The sequence below is a fragment of the Salvelinus sp. IW2-2015 genome, unplaced genomic scaffold (genome assembly GCF_002910315.2).
Source record: "Salvelinus sp. IW2-2015 unplaced genomic scaffold, ASM291031v2 Un_scaffold16358, whole genome shotgun sequence".
Lineage (NCBI taxonomy): Eukaryota > Metazoa > Chordata > Actinopteri > Salmoniformes > Salmonidae > Salvelinus > Salvelinus sp. IW2-2015.
In genome coordinates this window covers 32,057-53,973 of record NW_019957549.1, presented here as the reverse complement: position 1 = coordinate 53,973, position 21,917 = coordinate 32,057, and the positions used below count along the sequence as shown (strand labels likewise).

Genomic DNA, 21,917 nt, shown 5'->3' with positions numbered 1-21,917 from the left:
TCCTGCAGCGCACATATCTTTTGTTACTACTCGTCAGTATTACTTACTAAAACTGTTACACTAAGATTTTTATTCTAAGAGAAATGTGACTACAATTAGGGTGTGGATACGTTAGGATTATTTTGCTCTTACTGTAGTACTGTAGCCTAAACCTGACCGTTCACATTGTACAGCGCCCTTGTGGCGCTGCTTTCTAAGACACTGCATCGCAGTGCACACTGCTTTGCTGCAGATGCTGGTTCAATACCTACACGTTCCAGGGTTAGGACTTGAAAATGAGCCGAAGCTGAGAGGATCACCAAAACTTAAGGTATTTTGGTTTCAGTGGATTTTCTTTAAAAAAAAATATATAGCCTATCAATGTGTAGGCATACAGTTGTGGCCAAAGTTTGCTGCCTCAGTTTGCATAATGGCAATTTGCATATACTCCAGAATGTTACGAAGAGTGATCAGATGAATTGCAATTAATTGCAAAGTCCCTCTTTGCCATGCAAATGAACTGAATCCCCCAAAAACATTTCCACTGTATTTCAGCCCTGCCACAAAAAGGACCAGGTGACATCATGTCAGTGATTCTCTCGTTAACACAGGTGTGAGTGTTGACGAGGACAAGGCTGGAGATCACTCTGTCATGCTGAGTTCGAATAACAGACTGGAAGCTTCAAAAGGAGGGTGGTGCTTGGAATCATTGTTCTTCCTCTGTCAACCATGGCTACCTGCAAGGAAACACGTGCCGTCATCATTGCTTTGCACAAAAACAGCTTCACAGGCAAGGATATTGCTGCCAGTAAGATTGCACCTAAATCAACCATTTATCGGATCATCAAGAACTTCAAGGAGAGCGGTTCAATTGTTGTGAAGAAGGCTTCAGGGCGCCCAAGAAAGTCCAGCAAGCGCCAGGATCGGGGCACCACCAGTTCAGAGCTTGCTCAAGAAGGCAGCAAGCAGGTGTGAGTGCATCTGCACCTGCACGCACAGTGAGGCGAAGACTTTTGGAGGATGGCCTGGTGTCAAGAAGGGCAGCAAAGAAGCCATTTCTCTCCAGGAAAAACATCAGGGACAGACTGATGTTCTGCAAAAGGTACAGGGGTTGGACTGCTGAGGACTGGGGTAAAGTAATTTTCTCTGAATCCCCTTTCCGATTGTTTGGGCATCCGGCAAAAAGCTTGTCCGGAGAAGACAAGGTGAGCGCTACCATCAGTCCTGTGTCATGCCAACAGTAAAGCATCCTGAGACCATTCATGTGTGGGGCTGCTTCTCAGTCAAGGGAGTGGGCTCACTCACAATTTTGCCTAAGAACACAGCCATGAATATAAAGAATGGTACCAACACATCCTCCGAGAGCAACTTCTCCCAACCATCCAGGAACAGTTTGGTGACGAACAATGCCTTTTCCAGCATGATGGAGCACCTTGCCATAAGGCAAAAGTGATAACTAAGTGGCTCGGGGAACAAAACATTGATATTTTCGGTCCATGGCCAGGAAACTCCCCAGACCTTAATCCCATTGAGAACTTTTGGTCAATCCTCAAGAGGCGTGAACAAACAAAAACCCACAAATTTCGACAAACCCAAGCATTTATTATGCAAGAATGGGCTGCCATCATCAGCATGTGGCCCAGAAGTTAATTGACAGCATGCCAGGGCAGATTGCAGGAGTCTTGAAAAAGAAGGGTCAACACAGCAAATATTCACTCTTTGCATCAACTTCATGTAATTGTCAATGGAAGCCTTTGACACTTATGAAATGCTTGTAATTATACTTCAGTATTCCATAGTAAGCATCTGACAAAAATATCTAAAGACACTGAAGCAGCAAACTTTGTGGAAATTAATATTTGAGTCATTCTCAAAACTTTTGGCCACGACTGCAATGTGTAATACAATCGATAATTAAATAAAGGTTTATTTAAAAAATCAAAACATAAGTGTACTAAAAACGGGAAGGTGTTTTTATAGAGCATACAACCATGTCGACAACCAGCTGTGTAGATCAGTGGACAAAAGGCTGGACAGCGGGCCACACCGAAGAAAAAAACGCATGGTTGCCAAGAAAGCGGTTTGTTTTGCTAGATTCTTATAATGTGTAAGCAGCATTTGTGTGTTGGAGTCGCATTTCATTCTTAATTGATCTACTGTTTCTATCATAGGCCACTATAATCGATGGGGGGTCAGGGCGGTACCATTCTGCTCATCTATTGAAGGTGCACATAGATCAGATTCAAACTTTGAAGACCGAGATTGAGTCATTGAAGGCAGAGAAAGAGAAACATTATCTGAGGGTAGAGATACAGGCGACAGCTAATGCATTGGTCCAGAGTCACTCGACATTGGCAGAGTGTCAGGTGGCATTGGCGCAGTCAGGTGGAGAATGATGCGTTGAAGAGGGCAAGGATCGAGATGGAGTCAAAATCCATCCACCTGTGAGCTCTGGAACTCCACCTCTGACAGGCAGAGTCAACATACCTGGCGGGTTCGTCAGGTCGTCGGTTCACCCTGACATTTACATTCCTCTTCTGACAACAGAACTTGACCAACTGCTCACCAGGCATAGCAAGGGCTGTCCGGACCATTATGCTGTTCTGCTATTCCAAGATGTATAACCGAAGAGATACCACGAGTGAACACAGAATACCAACTGGGATGGATCCCGAGGCAAATGTGGCTTAACAGTGAACCTCCGGATGTTCATCATTAATACTGTGTCTCAGTGTTTCTGTCCATGACTGATGCAACCCGAAAAAGCATTAAAGAATGAGTTAATGAGTACTTGACGTCACCGAGAAAGTCTGGACATGGCCTGCTCTCCCTTATGTAAGGAATTAGGCACTTTCCCATGTTTACTACAGTATGTACTGTAGGCTATGTTTACTTGTCAAACTGCACAGTAGCCTGATAAACTATCTTCAAATGCTTTAAATTCTTTGTTATCCAAATGTTTAAAATACGCGTGGGCGCAACCGCATAAAAATCAGAAAGCATATACTGTACAGTACTCTATTTCTTCATCAGCATCGTTATGCTTTCCTTAATAAAATAATGATAAAAGTACTCTTTTCAAAATGTCAATGTTTATTTAGTTATGTATCCATAACGAATTACTATGGGAATAAATATCACTGAATAACAGAAATATTGGAACAAAGTAGGCTAATGAAGTTAAATATATTGTTGCTGACTGGAAAATACCATCTAACACACACGGTCATGTTTTACAGCGCCATTATGGCTATTAGCAGGGCTATTAGCAGGACAATAGACTTGCCTAGAAGGAGGGTAGGGGTATAATTCTATCGCCAAATGTATTTCTTAGTTAGGTTGGCTGTATGACAACCGGCCGTGATTGGTTGCAATTTCAGTTTAATCCACCAGAAAAGACAGAACAAATAATACAACAAATATTGTGGTTAAATTTAAATATACTAATTGATTAAAAAACATCAATTGGAACCTTTAACATGTGGATGGGGGAAAAAGTATTATTATTATTATTAACCCTGTTTTTCACAAGCGTAGCAGGGTATGATTTCTGCAAACAATGTTTCTAGGACGGGATTTTAGCAGGTCATGGCTCCAGAGTGGCGCAGTGGTCTAAGGCACTACATCTCAGTGCAAGATGCATGTCTACAGTCCCTGGTTCAAATCCAGGCTGTATCACATCCGTCCATGATTGGGAGTACCATAGGGCGGCGCACAATTGCCCCAGCGTCATCTGGGTTAGGGGAGGGTTTGGCTGAACGGGATGTCCTTGGTTTCTCTCCCTCTAAAAACATAAATATTTTGGCCTTTATAAATATTATTTTGGCCTTTATTCAGATTACAATAATACACTTTCGCCTTAAAAAAAATAAGAATCTCCAAAATATCGTTATATATAGCCTACCCGCTGTGGTCAACTATTTCAGCACTGTTTCGTGCTGCTCTGAGACAAGCATGGAGAAACGAAAATGTTCAATTATATTCCATGATATTCTTATGATATGTGTTGACTGAATATAAGCAAGTGATGTCTGCTAAATAATCGAGTTGATGGCACAGTCATATAGCCTCGGCACCTACATAAAGCTGAGTGACTCACTCATTCATGGCTTTGGATCAAAATAAATATGTACCAACATTCTTTCTGATAGTCTCTAAAGAAATATTTTGGTTATGATGACCTGGACACCATGTACAGTATTACAATAGCCAATTATGGCTATTAGCAGGAAAATATACGCTTACCAACACCTCTCTGTATTTTGATACTTTGTGCAAGGCATTTGATCAGCATTAAAAACTTTGTGGATGTGGCCTCCGGAGTGGTGCAACTGTCTAAGACACTGCATCGCTACAGATGCTGGTTCAATACCCGTGCCGGCCACGACCAGGAGACCCATGTGGCGGCTTTTGGTGTCTCCCTCTAAAAACAAAAATAAATAATTCTAAATAACAAACTGGCTTTATTTACAAATTAGTGAGAATGTCTCACCCCATGTTCAAGAATGGCCTTCTTCTCGCTCACTCTAGGTTAAATGAAAACGAAATAATCTCCAAAATATCGTACATTTTTAAACAAAGTGATTATTATTATTATTATTTATTAGTTAAAAATTATATATAAGCACCTTAGATATTCTCACAGTTCAGATTTGCCCTAACGAAAAATTGCCCTTTTAGATATTAATTTAATATCTTCCAATCGTCTAAATGTAATTATTGGCGGAGAGTCACGTTATAAAAAAAAATATTATTAGATATACTGTAGGCCCACCGTAGGTGAAATGAGTCTCACTAGTGTTGATTAATGTGCTGTTAAAAGTGATGTAGGTCTTATTTATTTAAAAAGCATATTAAAGTTACAAGCAATAGGATTTAAAGCAATAACTTTTTCAGCATCGTTTCGCGCTGCTCTGAGACGAGCATGGGGACTGGTCTTGATAAATCAATGAGATTTTGATTTTCGCTGAATCTCCATTTGGGCTATTGGTTACACTACAATTAGGGTGTGGAAATGTTATGCTCTTAGTACTGTAGCCTACTCCCGACCGTCACATTGTACAGCGCCATATTTTCCTAACGTAGTGGTGCATCGATCTAAGACGCTGCATCGCAGTGCAAACTGCTTTGCTACAGAGGCTGGTTCGATACCCGTGCTGGCCGCAACCGGGATACCCATGAGGCGGCTTTTGGTTTCTCTCCCTCTAAAACCAGAAATGAATCATTATAAATAATAAACTGGCTTTATTTACAAATTAGTGAGAATGTCCCACCACATGTTCAAGAATGGCCTTTATCTCGCTCACTCTAGGTTAAATGAAAACGAAATAATCTCCAAAATATATATTTTTTTAAACAAAGCTATTATTATTATTAATTCATTTAGAATTGTCTAAAAGCCCCTTAGATATTCTCACAGATCAGATTTGCCCTAACAAAAAATGCCCCTTAGATATTAATTTAGAATCCTCCAATCCTGTTATGCTCTTAGTACTGTAGCCTACTCCCGACCGTCACGTACAGCGCCATATTTTACGCTCCATCCTAACGGAAACCCTGGTTTGATTTTTTGTTTTTTTTGGAATAGAATAGATATTAATCAAATTAATGAAGCTACATTTCTTAAAATCAATCCCATATACTATGTTCTTACAAAAAGGTTTTAAATTCTCTAGTAATGCCAATATCGAGGACTATCAAATGCTTGTCAAAGATGCCCTCTGGTGGTCAAACTAGCATTAATGGTAAAAATGGAAAAGCTATAGAATTCTGCAGCAAGCCCGCAAGGTGTGCTGTAGTATGACGCAACTTTTAAAGGAGGAACCACTGAGGCCTAACATTCTGCAAAATGTCTTGATGAACTTGGGAATTCATTTTTCCGTCGATGATCGCAAGCTGTCAAGGCCCTGAGACAGCAAAGCAGCCCCAAACCATGATGCTCCCTCCACCATACTTTACAGTTGGGATGAGGTTTTGATGTTGGTGTGCTGTGCCTTTTTTCCTCCACACATAGTGTTATGTGTTCCTTCCAAACAACTCCACTGTAGTTTTATCTGTCCACAGAATATTTTGCCAGTACCGCTGGAGCATCCAGGTGCACTTTTGCAAACTTCAGACTTGCAGTAATTTTTTTTTTGGACAGCAGTGGCTTCTTCTGTGGTGTTCTCCCATGAACATCATTCTTGTTTAGTGTTTTACGTATTGTAGACTCGTCAACAGAGATATTAGCATGTTCCAGAGATTTCTGTAAGTCTTTAGCTGACACTCTAGGATTCTTCTTAACCTCATTGAGCATTCTGTGCTGTGCTCTTGCAGTCATCTTTGCAGGACGGCCACACCTAGGGAGAGTAGCAATAGTGCTGAACTTTCTCAATTTATAGACAATTTGTCTTACCGTGGACTGATGAACATCAAGGCTTTTAGAGATACTTTTGTAACCCTTTCCAGCCATATGCAAGTCAACACTTCTTAATCTAACAGGCTGACTACACCTCCCGTGTCGCGAGCGCGAGTGTTGCAAAATGAATATAGAAATCTATATTATTCAATTGTTGCACCCACACAGCTCGCATGTGCCAACAAGCGTCTGCGTTGCCAAGGGCTAAAATAGAAGTCAGTTCTATTTGTGACACAGATCGCTCTGCAAGTCCTGCCTCTCCCATCTCCTCATTGGTTTATAGAAGCGAGGTACCCACGTGCCATCTCCTCATTGGTTATACCCACGTGGGTGACTGAAAGACGAATGAGGTCAGTGGCGCTAATGTACCTAATATATGAAAGTTGCCAATCGAAATATAAAGTCAAGAGAAAAGGCCTGGGAGGAGAGATGACTAGAAACAATTCGGTTGACCGTTTTATGTGTGGAGTAGAGGTCCTTGTGCATTTCAGGTAAAATAACAACTAAATGTTTATATCCCAGGACATTTATGCACGATGGCGCACGTGCACAGCTGGTTTGGGTTCAGTGTTAGGTCTTCTGAGATCTATTTTGTTTGAGACATGGTTCACATAAGGCACTGCTTCTTGTGGATAGCAAACTCAAATTGTGTGGTTTTTTTTATAGGGCAAGGCAGCTCTAACCAACATCTCCAATCTCGTTTCATTGATTGGACTCCAGGTTAGCTGACTCCAATTAGCTTTTGGAGAAGTCATTAGCCTAAGGGTTCACATACTTTTTCTTGCCACTGTAGCTAGATATATGTATTGTTGATGTGTTGCTGTATTCCTGGATGGATCAGAGGAATAGATAGAATGTGCACAAGAGAAATTATCAATAAGCCTATTCCTACAATTATCTGGAGAAATCTGACCTGCAATTTGTAAACAAGCTGCTGTACTTATTTGTAAAATCCTCATTTATCACTCATTTATTGTTTTGCGATGTACTTAACCAGAATATTTGAATATTTATTTGGGACTAACTGTCTCTGGCTTTAAGGGACTGGTATTTTTTAAGGCCCTCTTGTTATTGTTCTAGGAGGGAGTTCTACTTTTCACTATCGCCCCTGCTCGAAATTGGCATATTTTCTATGCATTTGTGTCTCATCACTCTAGAAATGTGACATGGGGTGTGTTAAACAGGTAAAACATAGGTCCTCATCAGTGGTGTTTACACAGGCAGCCCAATTCTTCGTTTTTTTCACAAATTGGTATTTTGACCAATCAGACCAGCTCTGAAAAAGATCTGATGTGAAAATACCAATTAGTGGACAAATATCAGAATTGGGCTGCCATCATGAGTTCTCAAACAGCTTCCAGGTCACATGATTTTTATGCTGCTGAGTTTGTATGGAAGATTTCTCAAGAGGCGATCTCTGATTCGTTCTTGTCGTAGCCTATTTTGTTCCGTGCTTCTACACCCCCTAGTCTATTATCGGGCATTCCTTATCGAAACCCCATGAGTCTTATTACTGACCTTGGTATACGTAATACAGTATTGTATCTAAGTATGAGTGCTGTACCTGTGTATTTAAGTAAGGATAGTCTACTCAGTCTGCTGGACACACTCTTTGAGTGGCCACTAAAGCCTTCTTCACACTGGCAGTTTGAAGTGACTCCAATTTTTAAAATGTGCCTGTCCAATTTGAATCTGTTCTTTTTCCTGCAGTCTGAACATCCAAACAGCACATGGAATCAGATGTTTGATTCCTGGCTATGTGACATGCCTGAACGGTTAAATCTAATTTATTTGCCCTCGAGTGGTTTTTAGGCTATTATTTTGCATATCTTGTTGCTTGCTAGCTACACAGTTGACCGTTTTCCAAGAACTGTGCTAGATAGCTAGCTTGGTAATTGTTTACAAACAAATTAGTAAATGTGCTAGAAAGCTAAACAGCTACCTAGCTAGCTAGTTGACTGCTGTGGCTATCCAAAAAATAATTGTTTTGAAAGTTGGACCATCATATCCTTTTGAGGCTTTAAAAGTGTTCTTAAACTATGATTATGGACATTCAAATCAGCTGGGAAACATCCCTGGCAGGCATTGTCACCTTAGCTATCTACACAACTTCTGAGTGATAGGAAGCAGGAGCACCACCACTAATCAGCCTTCACCACTGCGCACACACCTGTTGTTACTAAGGCAACGAACGTAGCCATGTCAGCAAATGACTTGTCTGAACACACACATCCGATTTGGTCACTTGTAACTTGGACAGTCAGTATTCTAAAACTGATTTGAGCATTCAGGCCTGCAGTATGAACAAGGCTAAAGATCCCCTGCTCTCAGCCTAATCAGGTACTATAAACTGGCTCCAACAGCCCAAGGAAATTGTACAGTGTATTCGGGAAGAAATTCAGACTCCATGACTTTTTTCACATTTTGTTACGTTACAGCCTTATTCTAAAATGTATTAAATAGTTTTTTCCCCTCATCAATCTACACACAATACACCATAATGACAAAGCAACAACAGGTTTTTAGAAATTGCAAATGTATTAAATATAAAAACCTGAAACATCACATTTACATAAGTATTCAGACCCTTTACTCAGTACTTTGTTGAAGCACCTTTGGCAGCGATTACAGATGTTCGATCAGGTTCAAGTCCAGGCTCTGGCTGGGCCACTCAAGGATATTATGAGACTTGTCCTGAAGCCACTCCCGCGTTGTCTTGGCTGTATGCTTAGGGTCGTTGTCCTGTTGGAAGGTGAACCTTCGCCCCCAGTCTGAGGTCCTGAGTGCTCTGGAGCAGGTTTTCATCAAGGATCTCTCTGTACTTTGCTCTGTTCATCTTTGCCTCAATCCTGACTAGTCTCCCAGTCCCTGCCTCTGAAAAACATCCCAACAGCATGATGCTGCCACAACCATGCTTCACCGTAGGGATGGTGCCAGGTTTCTTCCAGACATGACGCTTGGCATTCAGGCTTTGTTCAGGTTTGTTTCATCAGACCAGATAATCCTTTTTCTCGTGGTCTGAGAGTCTTTAGGAGCTCTGACATGCACTGTCAACTGTGGTGGGACCTTATATCGACAGGTGTGTGTGCCTTTCCAAATCATGTCCAATCAATTGAATTTACCTTAGGTGGACTCTAATCAAGTTGTAGAAACATCTCAAAGTATGAACAATGGAAACAGGATGCACCTAAGCTCACTTTCGAGTCTCATAGCAAAGGGTCTGAATACTTATGTAAATAAGGTATTTCTGTTTTTTATATGTAATACATTTCCAAATGTTTCTAAAAACCTGTTTTTGCTTTGTCATTATGGGGTATTGTGTGTAGATTGAGGATTTTTTAAATTTAATCCATTTTAGAATAAGGCTGTAACGTAACAAAATGTGGAAAAAGTCAAGTGGTCTAAATACTTTCTGAAGGCACTGTATTTGTGTGTGCGCTCAATGTGGTAAATGTGAGAGAAAAAATTATTAACTCAAGTTTTGGGAAAATAGTGTTGTAACCAACTTGGGTCCTTGCTCTCTCCTTCCCCCATCCTCTTTTCACCCTTCTAGATTGATGCCATTCACCGGAAGGAAAGCGTGAGGGCTATGACAGAGACTTTATACGCTGCTATTTTTGGATATGATGAGGTAAGACCCAGCTATAACCATTATGCTTATCTTTGCTTCGACTATGCCAGGTAGTGTAAAACACAACACACACTGGACAAGATGACTGGGAAGTGAAGGGCCCCAGAGACCCAGCCTGCTTGGGAACGGGTCAAGAGCTAGCATGTCGTGGTTCTGTCCTAGGCCTGGCTGACGGAACTGTCCGTCGGGAACCAGTGTCTCTTGTTCGTTCTGGTCCAGTCCTTAGTGCTATTAGACTAGGCAGTGATTCATGATTCACCTCTGTGTTGCTTTTGAAGGGAATCTTGTCGGACGATGGGGTGCTGGCGGCCGCCCTGTGGAGGAACATGTTCAACCGTCAGTGCGAGGACCCCAGGCAACTGGAGCTCATGCTGGATTATGTCCACAAACAGGTGAGAGAGGAAGACAACACTCCATATCACCAAATAAAGAAAAATGTTTCTGGCCACAAAGTGTTCAGCGTGCACCTAAAAAGAGTCAGCCCTGACTTATCATGTGAGGAAAGACCTGAGGGACATTTCACAATTTTGTTATAGCTCTGAACTAGCTCACTTGATTCACCTAGTCCAAGATGTGAGATACACCTGCTGGAGCGCGTGCTGCGGGTGGGTGTAGCCATCGTGACCAGTGAACTGAGATAAGGCGGCAATCCAAGATGGCGTAGCAGTCGGATGTGTCTTTGTCCTGTCTGTCCCGTGTAAATAGTATTCGTATTTTTCGTATACATTTCGTATATATTTTAATTTCACTTTCCATCTAGGAACTGAATATACATTCCTACATTCCGCCTCACCCAATGTGGTACGGACCTGCTATTTTTTTTATACTTTAGAACCGTAACCCCAATCAGAAGCTAGCCAGATAACTAGCTACTAGCTAGTAGTCAGTTAGCCACTGCTGCGGTCTTCGCCCTTAACTCGGGACAACAGCCAGCTTCAATACCGCGGCCAATACCTGCCAGTCTGCAAGCGCGATATCAACCCAGAGCATATAGGACTGCTTTTTCTCTACCACATCACCGGATTCCTGACGCAAGCTCTGGACAATTACACCGTATTATCACAGCTAGCTAGCTGCAACCGAGTGGCTACTACTGGCTAACACCTCTGTCCCGAAGACAAGCACCAGTTAGCCTTGAGCTAGCCTCGAGCTAGGCCCATCTGCCGGCTAGCCGAAAGAGTCTACCAGCGAATTCTTGGGCTACAATACCCTTTTTGCCAATTGGACTGGACCTTTTTTTTGCCGACACAGAGCCCTGCCAATCCATCACAACTGGTCTAAATCAGCTACAAGCTTATAGCCATTTTTTTGCCGCTGCTAGTAGCTTTTACCTTCTGCACAGACACCAGCCCTGTTTATAGCCTGGATATTACTCACCAATTTACCAGCATCGACTGTCTCTCGACAACAACGCCGGATTCCTGCGTAATCCTGAGCCACTACTTCTGATCCTCACAGCTAGCTTGCAGCTAGCGCAGTTAGCGCCACTGCCACGAAGCTAGCACCAGTTAGCAAACACAATTCTACAATCACAACCTCTCTTTCGCCATTCGGCTTGGATTCTCTGGATTCTCTGCGACACGACCACGTCTGAGCAGACCCCCTCCGTCTGAGCAGAACCACCCCCGGGCTACTAACTTTAAACGCCGCGTGCTAGCTTAGTGAGGCCTCCCTGCTCCATCTACGGCTCCCCCTGGACACTATGATCACTTGGCTACATAGCTGATGCATGCTTGACCGTCCATTAATTCACGGTACTCCATTCTGTTTATTGTTGTTTTATCTGTCGGCTCTGTGCTTTAACTCAGGATCTGTGTGTAGTAATCCGACCCTTCTGCCTAGTCGTCGCCATTTTTACCTGTTGTTGCTGTGTTAGACTAGCACCCTGTTATTGCTTGCTGGTATCTTACCTGTTGTTTTAGCTAGCTCTCCCAATCAAGACCTGCAATCACTTTATGCCTTATTGTATGTCTCTCTCAAATATCAATATGCCTTGCATACTGTTGTTCAGGCTAGTTTTCATTATCATTGTTGTGTTTGCAATGGACCCTGTAGTTCCACTCTCCGTACCTCTGATACCCCCTTTGTCCCACCCCCCACACATGCGGTGACCTCACCCATGAGACCAGCATGTCCAGAGATACAACCTCTCTTATCATCACCCAGTGCCTGGGCTTGCCTCCGCTGTACCCGCGCCCCTCCATACCCCTGTCTGCACATTATGCCCAGAATCTATTCTACCACGCCCATAAATCTGCTCCTTTTATTCTTTGTCCCAACGCTCTGGCGACCAGTTTTGATAGCCTTTAGCCGCCCCTCATCCTACTACCCTCTGTGTCCTCGGGTGATGTGGAGGTAAACCCAGGCCCTGCATGTCCCCAGTCACCCTCATTTGTTGACTTCTGCGATCGAAAAAGCCTGATGCATGTCAACATCAGAAGCCTCCGCCCTAAGTTTGCCTTACTCACCGCTTTAGCACACTCTGCCAATCCTGATGTCCTTGCCGTGTCCGAATCCTGGCTTAGGAAGGCCACCAAAAATTCTGAGATTTCCATACCCAACTATAACACTTTCCGTCAAGATAGAACTGCCAAAGGGGGAGGAGTTGCAATCTACTGCAGAGATAGCCTGCAAAGTTCTGTCATACTTCCAGGTCTATGCCCCCAACAGTTCGAACTTCTAATTTTAAAAATTAATCTCTCCAGAAATAAGTCTCTCACTGTTGCCGCCTGCTACCGACCCCCCTCAGCTCCCAGCTGTGGCCCTGGACACCATCTGTGAATTGATCGCTCCCCATCTAGCTTCAGAGTTTTGTTCTGTTAGGTGACCTAAAACTGGGATATGCTTAACACCCCGGCAGTCCTACAATCCAAGCTTTATGCCCTCAATCTCACACAAATCATCAAGGAACCCACCAGGTACAACCCTAAATCCGTAAACATGGGCACCCTAATAGACATTATCCTGACCAACCTGCCCTCCAAATACACCTCTGCTGTCTTCAATCAAGATCTCAGCGATCACTGCCTCATTGCCTGTATCCGCCACGGGTCCGCGCGTCAAACGACCACCCCTCATCACTGTCAAACGCTCCCTAAAACACTTCTGCGAGCAGGCCTTTCTAATCGACCTGGCCCGGGTACCCTGGAAGGATATTGACCTCATCCCGTCAGTTGAGGATGCCTGGTCATTCTTTAAATGTTACTTCCTCACCATATTAGACAAGCATGCTCCGTTCAAAAAATGCAGAACCAAGAACAGATATAGCCCTTGGTTCACTCCAGACCTGACTGCCCTCGACCAGCACAAAAAACATCCTGTGGCGAACTGCATAAGCATCGAAGAGCCCCCGCGATATGCAACTGTTCAGGGAATCAGGAACCAATACACGCAGTCAGTCAGGAAAGCAAAGGCCAGCTTTTTCAAGCAGAAATTCGCATCCTGTAGCTCTAACTCCAAAAAGTTCTGGGATACTGTAAAGTCCATGGAGAACAAGAGCACCTCCTCCCAGCTGCCCACTGCACTGAGGCTAGGTAACACGGTCACCACCGATAAATCCGTGATAATCGAAGACTTCAACAAGCATTTCTCAATGGCTGGCCATGCCTTCCTCCTGGCGACTCCAACCTTGGCCAACAGCCCCGCCCCCCCCGCTGCTACTCGCCCAAGCCTCCCCAGCTTCTCCTTTACCCAAATCCAGATAGCAGATGTTCTGAAAGAGCTGGAAAACCTGGACCCATACAAATCAGCTGGGCTTGACAATCTGGACCCCCTATTTCTGAAACTGTCCGCCGCCATTGTCGCACCCCCTATTACCACCTGTTCAACCTCTCCTTCGTATCATCTGAGATCCCCAAGGATTGGAAAGCTGCCGCGGTCATCCCCTCTTCAAAGGGGGAGACACCCTGGACCCAAACTGTTACAGACCTATATCCATCCTGCCCTGCCTATCTAAGGTCTTCGAAAGCCAAGTCAACAAACAGATCACGACCATCTCGAATCCCACCGTACCTTCTCCGCTGTGCAATCCGGTTTCCGAGCCGGTCACGGGTGCACCTCAGCCACGCTCAAGGTACTAAACGATATCATAACCGCCATCGATAAAAGACATTACTGTGCAGCCGTCTTCATCGACCTGGCCAAGGCTTTCGACTCTGTCAATCACCATATCTTATCGGCAGACTCAGTAGCCTCGGTTTTTCTAATGACTGCCTTGCCTGGTTCACCAACTACTTTGCAGACAGAGTTCAGTGTGTCAAATCGGAGGGCATGTTGTCCGGTCCTCTGGCAGTCTCTATGGGGGTACCACAGGGTTCAATTCTCGGGCCGACTCTTTTCTCTGTATACATCAATGATGTTGCTCTTGCTGCGGGCGATTCCCTGATCCACCTCTACGCAGACGACACCATTCTATATAACTTCCGGCCCTTCCTTGGACACTGTGCTATCTAACCTCCAAACGAGCTTCAATGCCATACAACACTCCTTCCGTGGCCTCCAACTGCTCTTAAACGCTAGTAAAACCAAATGCATGCTTTTCAACCGTTCGCTGCCTGCACCCGCACGCCGCACTAGCATCACCACCCTGGACGGTCCGACCTAGAATATGTGGACATCTATAAGTACCTAGGTGTCTGGCTAGACTGCAAACTCTCCTTCCAGACTCATATCAAACATCTCCAATCCAAAATCAAATCAAGAATCGGCTTTCTATTCCGCAAACAAAGCCTTCACTTCACTCACGCCGCCAAACTTACCCTAGTAAAACTGACTATCCTACCGATCCTCGACTTCGGCGATGTCATCTACAAAATAGCTTCCAACACTCTACTCAGCAAACTGGATGCAGTTTATCACAGTGCCATTCGTTTTGTTACTAAAGCACCTTATACGACCCACCACTGCGACCTGTATGCCCTAGTCGGCTGGCCCTCGCTACATGTTTGTCGTCAGACCCACTGGCTCCAGGTCATCTACAAGGCTATGCTAGGTAAAGTGCCGCCTTATCTCAGTTCACTGGTCACGATGGCTACACCCACCCGCAGCACGCGCTCCAGCAGGTGTATCTCACTGATCATCCCTAAAGCTAAAACCTCATTGGACGCCTTTCCTTCCAGTTCTCTGCTGCCTGCGACTGGAACGAATTGCAAAAATCTTCGAAGTTGGAGACTTTTATCTCCCTCAACAACTTTAAAAATCTGCTATCCGAGCAGCTAACGATCGCTGCAGCTGTACATAGCATCTGTAAACTACCCACCCAATCTACCTACCTCACCCCCCATACTGCTTTTATTTATTTACTTTTCTGCTCTTTTGCACACCAGTATCTCTTCTTGCACATGATCATCTGATGATTTATCACTCCAGTGTTATTCTGCTAAATTGTAATTATTCGATTTATTGCCTACCTCATGCCTTTTGCACACATTGTATATAGATTCTCTTTTTTTCTACCATGTTATTGACTTGTTTATTGTTTACTCCATGTGTAACTCTGTGTTGTCTGTTCACACTGCTATGCTTTATCTTGGCCAGGTCGCAGTTGCAAATGAGAACTTGCTCTCAACTAGCCTACCTGGTTAAATAAAGGTGAAATAAAAAAATAATAAAAAATAAAAAAATAGTCAAGGCCTTTATGGTTAGTTGACACGTTAAATCAGATGTGCTACAGTGGTTCCTCATTTAAAAGTTGCGAGCTTACACCGCGGGACTTTAGAGGTACCCAGCGTCACGGCTTCATTGCTCCAGACCACCACAGCGGGGAGTTAGAGCACCCATTATGCATTTGGTTCCCAAGGATATTATATGACCAATCATATCGAGTGGTTCCAATGACGAATATGACGTGAGCCACCCGTCCCTGGTGACTTTCTTCAGCAAAGATGGCTAACAAAACATTACGGGGGAAGCAAATGTAAGTAATTATAACGTCATAACGAGTCAAGATAAAAATGTACAATGGAGAGACAAACAATTGTGTATATTTTGTCATAAAGTTAATTTATGAAAATCGCGATCAGCTAGCTATTTATTTATCCTTTATTTAACTAGGCATGTCAGTTAAGAACAAATTCTTATTGACAATGACGGGCTAGGAACAGTGGGTTAACTGCCTTGTTAAGGGGCAGAATGACAGATTTTTACCTTGTCAGCTCGGGGATTCGATCTAGCAACCTTTCGGTTACTGGCCCAACGCTCTAACCACTTGCCGCCCCCGAGCTAGCTGGCGTTATGATATGAGTATGACATTGTAATTCATGTTGTTTAATGTTTTAGGGACTCCTGAGAAATCCAGCAAACCAGGCTGTTGTCTTGGGAAACAGTGGATGTAAAGAATTTATCTAGCTAAAGCATTTACTGCAGATTGAATGTACAATTGTGTAAGCTTGCCTTGCCTTGCAACGCAGCTGAAGTAACATAGCTAGCTAACTATTTACTTGGTTTTTGTGTAGTGGAGGATAAAAATAACTGTATGCTTATGGGTGTGTAGCTAGCTACAATATACAGCCGATCTTTGTATGGACCCTAAAATGCTATGTTCTGAACCAATCTATGAACCTCAGCTATCATAGTTGTTGTATCAACTTCAAGTCCGAATGGCATTAATGAAGCCTATGGATAGAGTAGAATATAACAACTTTATTGTGCTAAGGACGCAAGTCCTATATACATGTACTGTAGTTATTACCACGCATGAGTTCCCCACATTGTAGCCTGTACATTGAATATATTCACTGATCACGTACTCTTCCTAGCAAATAAAGGTGCGGTTCAGGTATGAATCTCTGTGAGACATAATTTTTCAGTCATATCCAATACCAGGTGTATCAAACCCCATTCTTTGAATTATGCTGTGTCTGCATGTATGTATTACAATTATACACTTCAACAGTGTTTACCACTCCTGGGACATCAATGATTACACATTATAACTATGCTATAGACTAGAAACATGATTTAAGTAAAGGCTGATATTTAATTCATATATACAGAAAAAAACTATGCTTATCTAACTCCACCTGCATTAATCTGAGGACACAGGATAGCATTTCAATGAGATACTTAATTTCAACCAGTGGAGAATGTGAAACTCTTTATTGAAAGTTCATTATCCAGGTGTTATAAATACATAATACATGCATTATAATTATGATAATTGTAATATTATATTATAAATACAAGTTCAATCTGTACTTCAATGCACATATGGTGTGCATTATAAAACGAGGAAGAAAGACGAGGTGGGGAGAGGTGTAGAAGACAGAAAGGGAAAGAGGTAAGAACAAAGGCAGACAGCCTATGATTAATGAATTACAGTGCTACCCTAATATTCTCTCAGTTCATCACAATTACAGTGTCTCTAGCCAGCCTTGGGCCCCCAGTTGGCCCGAAGGTTATCTTAAGAGCGGGTGAGGTGGCGATGACGGCACTGGCTTCCTCTCTCACATCAAAACATACCTGCAGACGAGAGACATGGATAGAGAGAGAGCATGATTATGCCTTGTTTTTTTGGTCAGTCATCATAATCATCAGGAGGTGAAATGCAAAACTGACCTTGGATCATTAGCTCTGGGACTACTACATCTCTATCTGTATTTCAATGTAAAGCATCTCTTTAATAATACTTCCTGTTGACCCGACCAAGTGACCTCTCACCTATGATCATGCTGTGCCCTCTGTGTCAGCCAGTTCAGATGCTGGAGAGATTCACCAACACAGCTGATATAACCTAGAGGATTTAGGGAGAAGGGGGAGAGGGATGACGTGAAGGAGAGAGACTGTTGTTGTGTGTGTGTGTGTGGTCTCATCTGGTGTCCACATTATGTTGCTACAGAGTAATTTATGCTGAAAAACAGACACATGAGGACAAACAGAAGCTAATGTAATTATTAGACATAAATACCACTTGAAGCTTGTAAAACAAAAGGTAACCGTTACACTGTCATGAAATATGATTATATACTGTATTGACTTTGAAACAAATAGCACATGGCCTGCTTATGAGTTGCCATGAAAGAAAGTTAGATTAATTCAACTGAAAAAGTCGAATTATGTAAAAGTATGTAAAAGGTGGATGGAAGAGCACCCAGTGCTGCTTACCTGAGATGCCATCATCACACAGTCCTTCTTCGTAGGTGTCCGCTGTGTCTGAAAAAAGTAGCTTTCAGAAGAATTATTTTTTAAGAAAATAAAAAGTTTTGCTCTCGACAAAAAGACACAAATGTACCTCCATAGCATAGAACAATTTGCCTTTGAATAACCACACCTTCATACAAACTTGATACTGTATGCAGAATTCTTGATGCACAACCGAAGGTGCTGCCATATCCTGCCAGCACTTCCACTAGCGAGCAACTCAGGCGCAGAATGATGACGCGTGGAAGAAGGCGAGGAACGAGGGGCTAATTGCTGAACAATAGACTAAGGTTAAATAAAATAAATACTAAATAAAGGAGTGCAAAGCTGCTCTAGGGTGTCCTCTCAAACAGGTCAGTCCTGGGTCATATTTGTTGTGAACAATTTTTTTCAAATTCTACCCTCGAGCACCTAGTTCTTTTAGTTACACACTTAAGATTTTTAGAACCAGAATAGCTGAGCGGTGTAACGCAAGCTTTGAACCAAATTATTTTAGATGTCAGCAGCCCAAAAGTTTGAAGCGACTATACTTAAACATTGCATTCTTGTGTGTCCTTACAGCCTTAATAGTCTCTCTCACGCTCTTGGTTAGGTGCTGGAGAATGGTGCTTTTGACTGGTTTAGTTGGTTTGTCACTGCAACACTGCGCACCTCACGGTCAGCCGTTGGGCTCCATATTAGATTGGCTCATTGTGACTCTCACTGCCATTTTTTCAGGCCATACTCTATGCAACATCCCTGTTATTAGAGTGATAAGAGGAGAGTAGCTAGTCACCCAGTCCCACCCTCCTCTCCCTTCCCGCCCCCTTGGGCTCTGCCACAGCTACCATTTGAAGCCCCCTCTATATATTTTCCTGCCCTCTGTGGTTGAAAACACGCCTGCTTGGAGAAACACCTGCAGGCTGCGTCCGCAAGGGCCATATGTTCTCTAAGAATGCGCTCCTCACTGCTTGCTCTCTCTATCATCTATAGCCCCCTACAAACCAAAAGGCAGCACACATTGGGGAAACGAGCTACAATGCATCAGTCTGCTAGTCAGGTTCTTGATCCTTCCCTGTTCCCCGGCACACAGTATCTTGCATCAAGCTTGGGCAATAGCTGTTAAAGGTGGCGGATTTACGGTCAAACTCAATCAAGTGTTTCACCGTTTTCTCGACCCAAGCCAGTGCTGCAACAGTGAAACTGTGACGTTAGTACAAAAACGAATGAAAGTGGCTTTGGGGAACGTGTGACTGGGCCACTCCACTGGCACCCCCTGTTGTGTGTTACTGGTGTGTACGTAGTCCAAGGCCTGCCCCACTCTCCTGCCTGCTTCCATTAAAGGTGTCCTCCATCACTGCACACTGAGACATGGCCCTGCCACAGGTTCCAGCCAGCTGCAAGCGCACATTACAAGCATCACCAAGAATTTATGAGACAAGGGGGGACTTTTCAAGAGAAAAACAAATGGGATACTGTTTCTCTGAGCTCGCAGGGATTGCAAGAGCATAGTCGAGCTCTTGGAAGAAGGCGGGGGTCAAGGGGGCCAGAACTGTTTCATCACAGGTGCAGCACATAAAACCTGGCCGTGCCTGATGACACACTATAGGAGAGGAAATTGCAAGCCCCTGCGATGAAGTCACGTACAGTGGTCACGCGCTGCTCTGGCACCGTCAAGGCATTATTACTCACACTAATTACTTTCATCAAATGCTCCTTCCATGAGCTCAGGCCACTGGTTTAATTAAGACACCGGTCGAGGTGAACTCGCCTTGCCATATTAAGAAATAAATCCATCTCTATGCAGCCTCCCAAACTGTAGCGTGACCATGGTCACTGCACTGTCCCCAGTGTAAGCTATAATAACTGCACTCTGGTGGCTAACTCTGTAATAGAGCTGTTGTTGAGCTTTTGAACAACACAAAATACCATGTTAAGAAAAATACTGTGTTTAGTAGGTTGCTTTTGTCAATGTTCTACACACTTATCATTGACTATTCAGTACATAGTGGTAGCCTAGTGGTCCGAGCGTTGGGCCAGTAACCTAAAGATTGCTGGATCAAATCCCCGAGCTGACAAGGTAGAAATCTGTTGTTCTGACCCTGAGCAAGGCAGTTAACACACTGTTCCCCAGGTGCTGAAGACTTGGATGTTGATTAATTAAGGCAGCCTCCAGCACCTCTCTGATTCAGAGGGGTTGGGTTAAATGTGGAAGACACATTTCATTTGAAGCCATTCAGTTGTACAACTCACTAGGTATGCCCCTTCACATAAGAAAAATATGAAGCATCATTTGCTTCCTCTGTAATAGACCAGTCTTAATGGTACTTTCTTTATGTGTCTGCTTGTTCCACACAGATGCAGTTCATCGATACTCTGGACGGGGAGGACCTGTTACTGACAGGGGAGGTAAAGTGGCGTCCCCTCCTGGAGGAGAATGCACAGAGCATCCTAAAGGTCCCCAGCTCCACCTACAATGACGCTGGGCTCTGAGATGCCCATCCCTACCACCCTGCTCCGCCTTGTTATCTACCTATATTCCTCTGTTTCTGAACACACTGTACTATAGGCAGGATAGCCAATCAGGGACTCTCACACTTGATCTACACACACACACACCCTCTTTCTCTCTTCACCCCAACAATATATGTCAAATGTAAATAACATGAGTAAGTCTACCTCTGATAAGCTTCCCAGTAAAGCATTAAAAACAATCAAACAACCCAGAAAAGTGCTACAAATAGCCTATATTAACATATGTAGCCTAATAAACAGTCAAGTCAATAACTTGCTTGTAACAGATGACATTCATATTCTGTCTATCTCTGAAACTCACTTAGATAATACCTTTGATACAGTGTTAGCAATATATGGTTATAACATCTACCGAAAAGACAGAAATGCCAACGGAGGCGGTGTTACGGTCTACAGTCGTGGCCAAAAGTTTTGAGAATGACACAAATATTAATTTCCACAAAGTTTGCTGCTTCAGTATCTTTAGATATTTTTGTCAGATGTTACTATGAATACTGAAGTATAATTACAAACATTTCATAAGTGTCAAAGGCTTTTATTGACAATAACATGAAGTTGCTGCAAAGAGTCAATATTTGCAGTGTTGACCCTTCTTTTTCAAGACCTCTGCAATCTGCCCTGGCATGCGTCAATTAACTTCTGGGCCACATCCTGACTGCCCATTCTTGCATAATTAAGGTCTGGGGAGTTTCCTGACCATGGACCCAAAATATCGATGTTTTGTTCCCCGAGCCACTTAGTTATCACTTTTGCCTTTTGGCAAGGTGCTCCATCATGCTGCAAAAGGCATTGTTTGTCACCAAACTGTTCCTGGATGTTTGGGAGAAGTTGCTCTCGGAGGATGTGTTGGTACCATTCTTTATTCATGGGTGTGTTCTTAGGCAAAATTGCCCACTCCCTTGGCTGAGAAGCAACCCCACACATGAATGGTCTTGGGATGCTTTACTTTTGGCATGACCCAGGACTGATGGTAGCGCTCACCTTATCTTCTCCGGACAAGCTTTTTTCTGGATGCCCCAAACAATCGGAAAGGGGATTCATCAGAGAAAATCACTTTACCCCAGTCCTCAGCAGTCCAATCCCTGTACCCTTTGCAGAATATCAGTCTGTCCCTGATGTTTTTCCTGGAGAGAAGTGGCGTCTTTGCTGCCCTTCTTGACACCAGGCCATCCTCCAAAAGTCTTCGCCTCACTGTAGGTGCAGATGCACTCACACCTGCCTATTGCCATTCCTGAGCAAGGTCTATACTGGTGGTGCCCC

General features: G+C 43.4%; 1 protein-coding gene across 1 annotated transcript in view; it reads left to right on the top strand.

Moving 5' to 3' along the window:
- The window catches only part of LOC112080522 (ubiquinol-cytochrome-c reductase complex assembly factor 1-like), a 30,058-nt gene extending 9,260 nt beyond the window's left edge, over positions 1-20,798 (top strand). The window contains exons 2-4 of the mRNA XM_070442615.1: positions 9,930-10,007; positions 10,286-10,399; positions 20,481-20,798. Of these exons, the coding sequence (XP_070298716.1) occupies positions 9,930-10,007; positions 10,286-10,399; positions 20,481-20,615 (327 nt within the window). The 3' untranslated portion in view covers positions 20,616-20,798. The remainder of the gene's footprint in view (positions 1-9,929; positions 10,008-10,285; positions 10,400-20,480) is intronic.
- Positions 20,799-21,917: the final 1,119 nt, after the last annotated feature.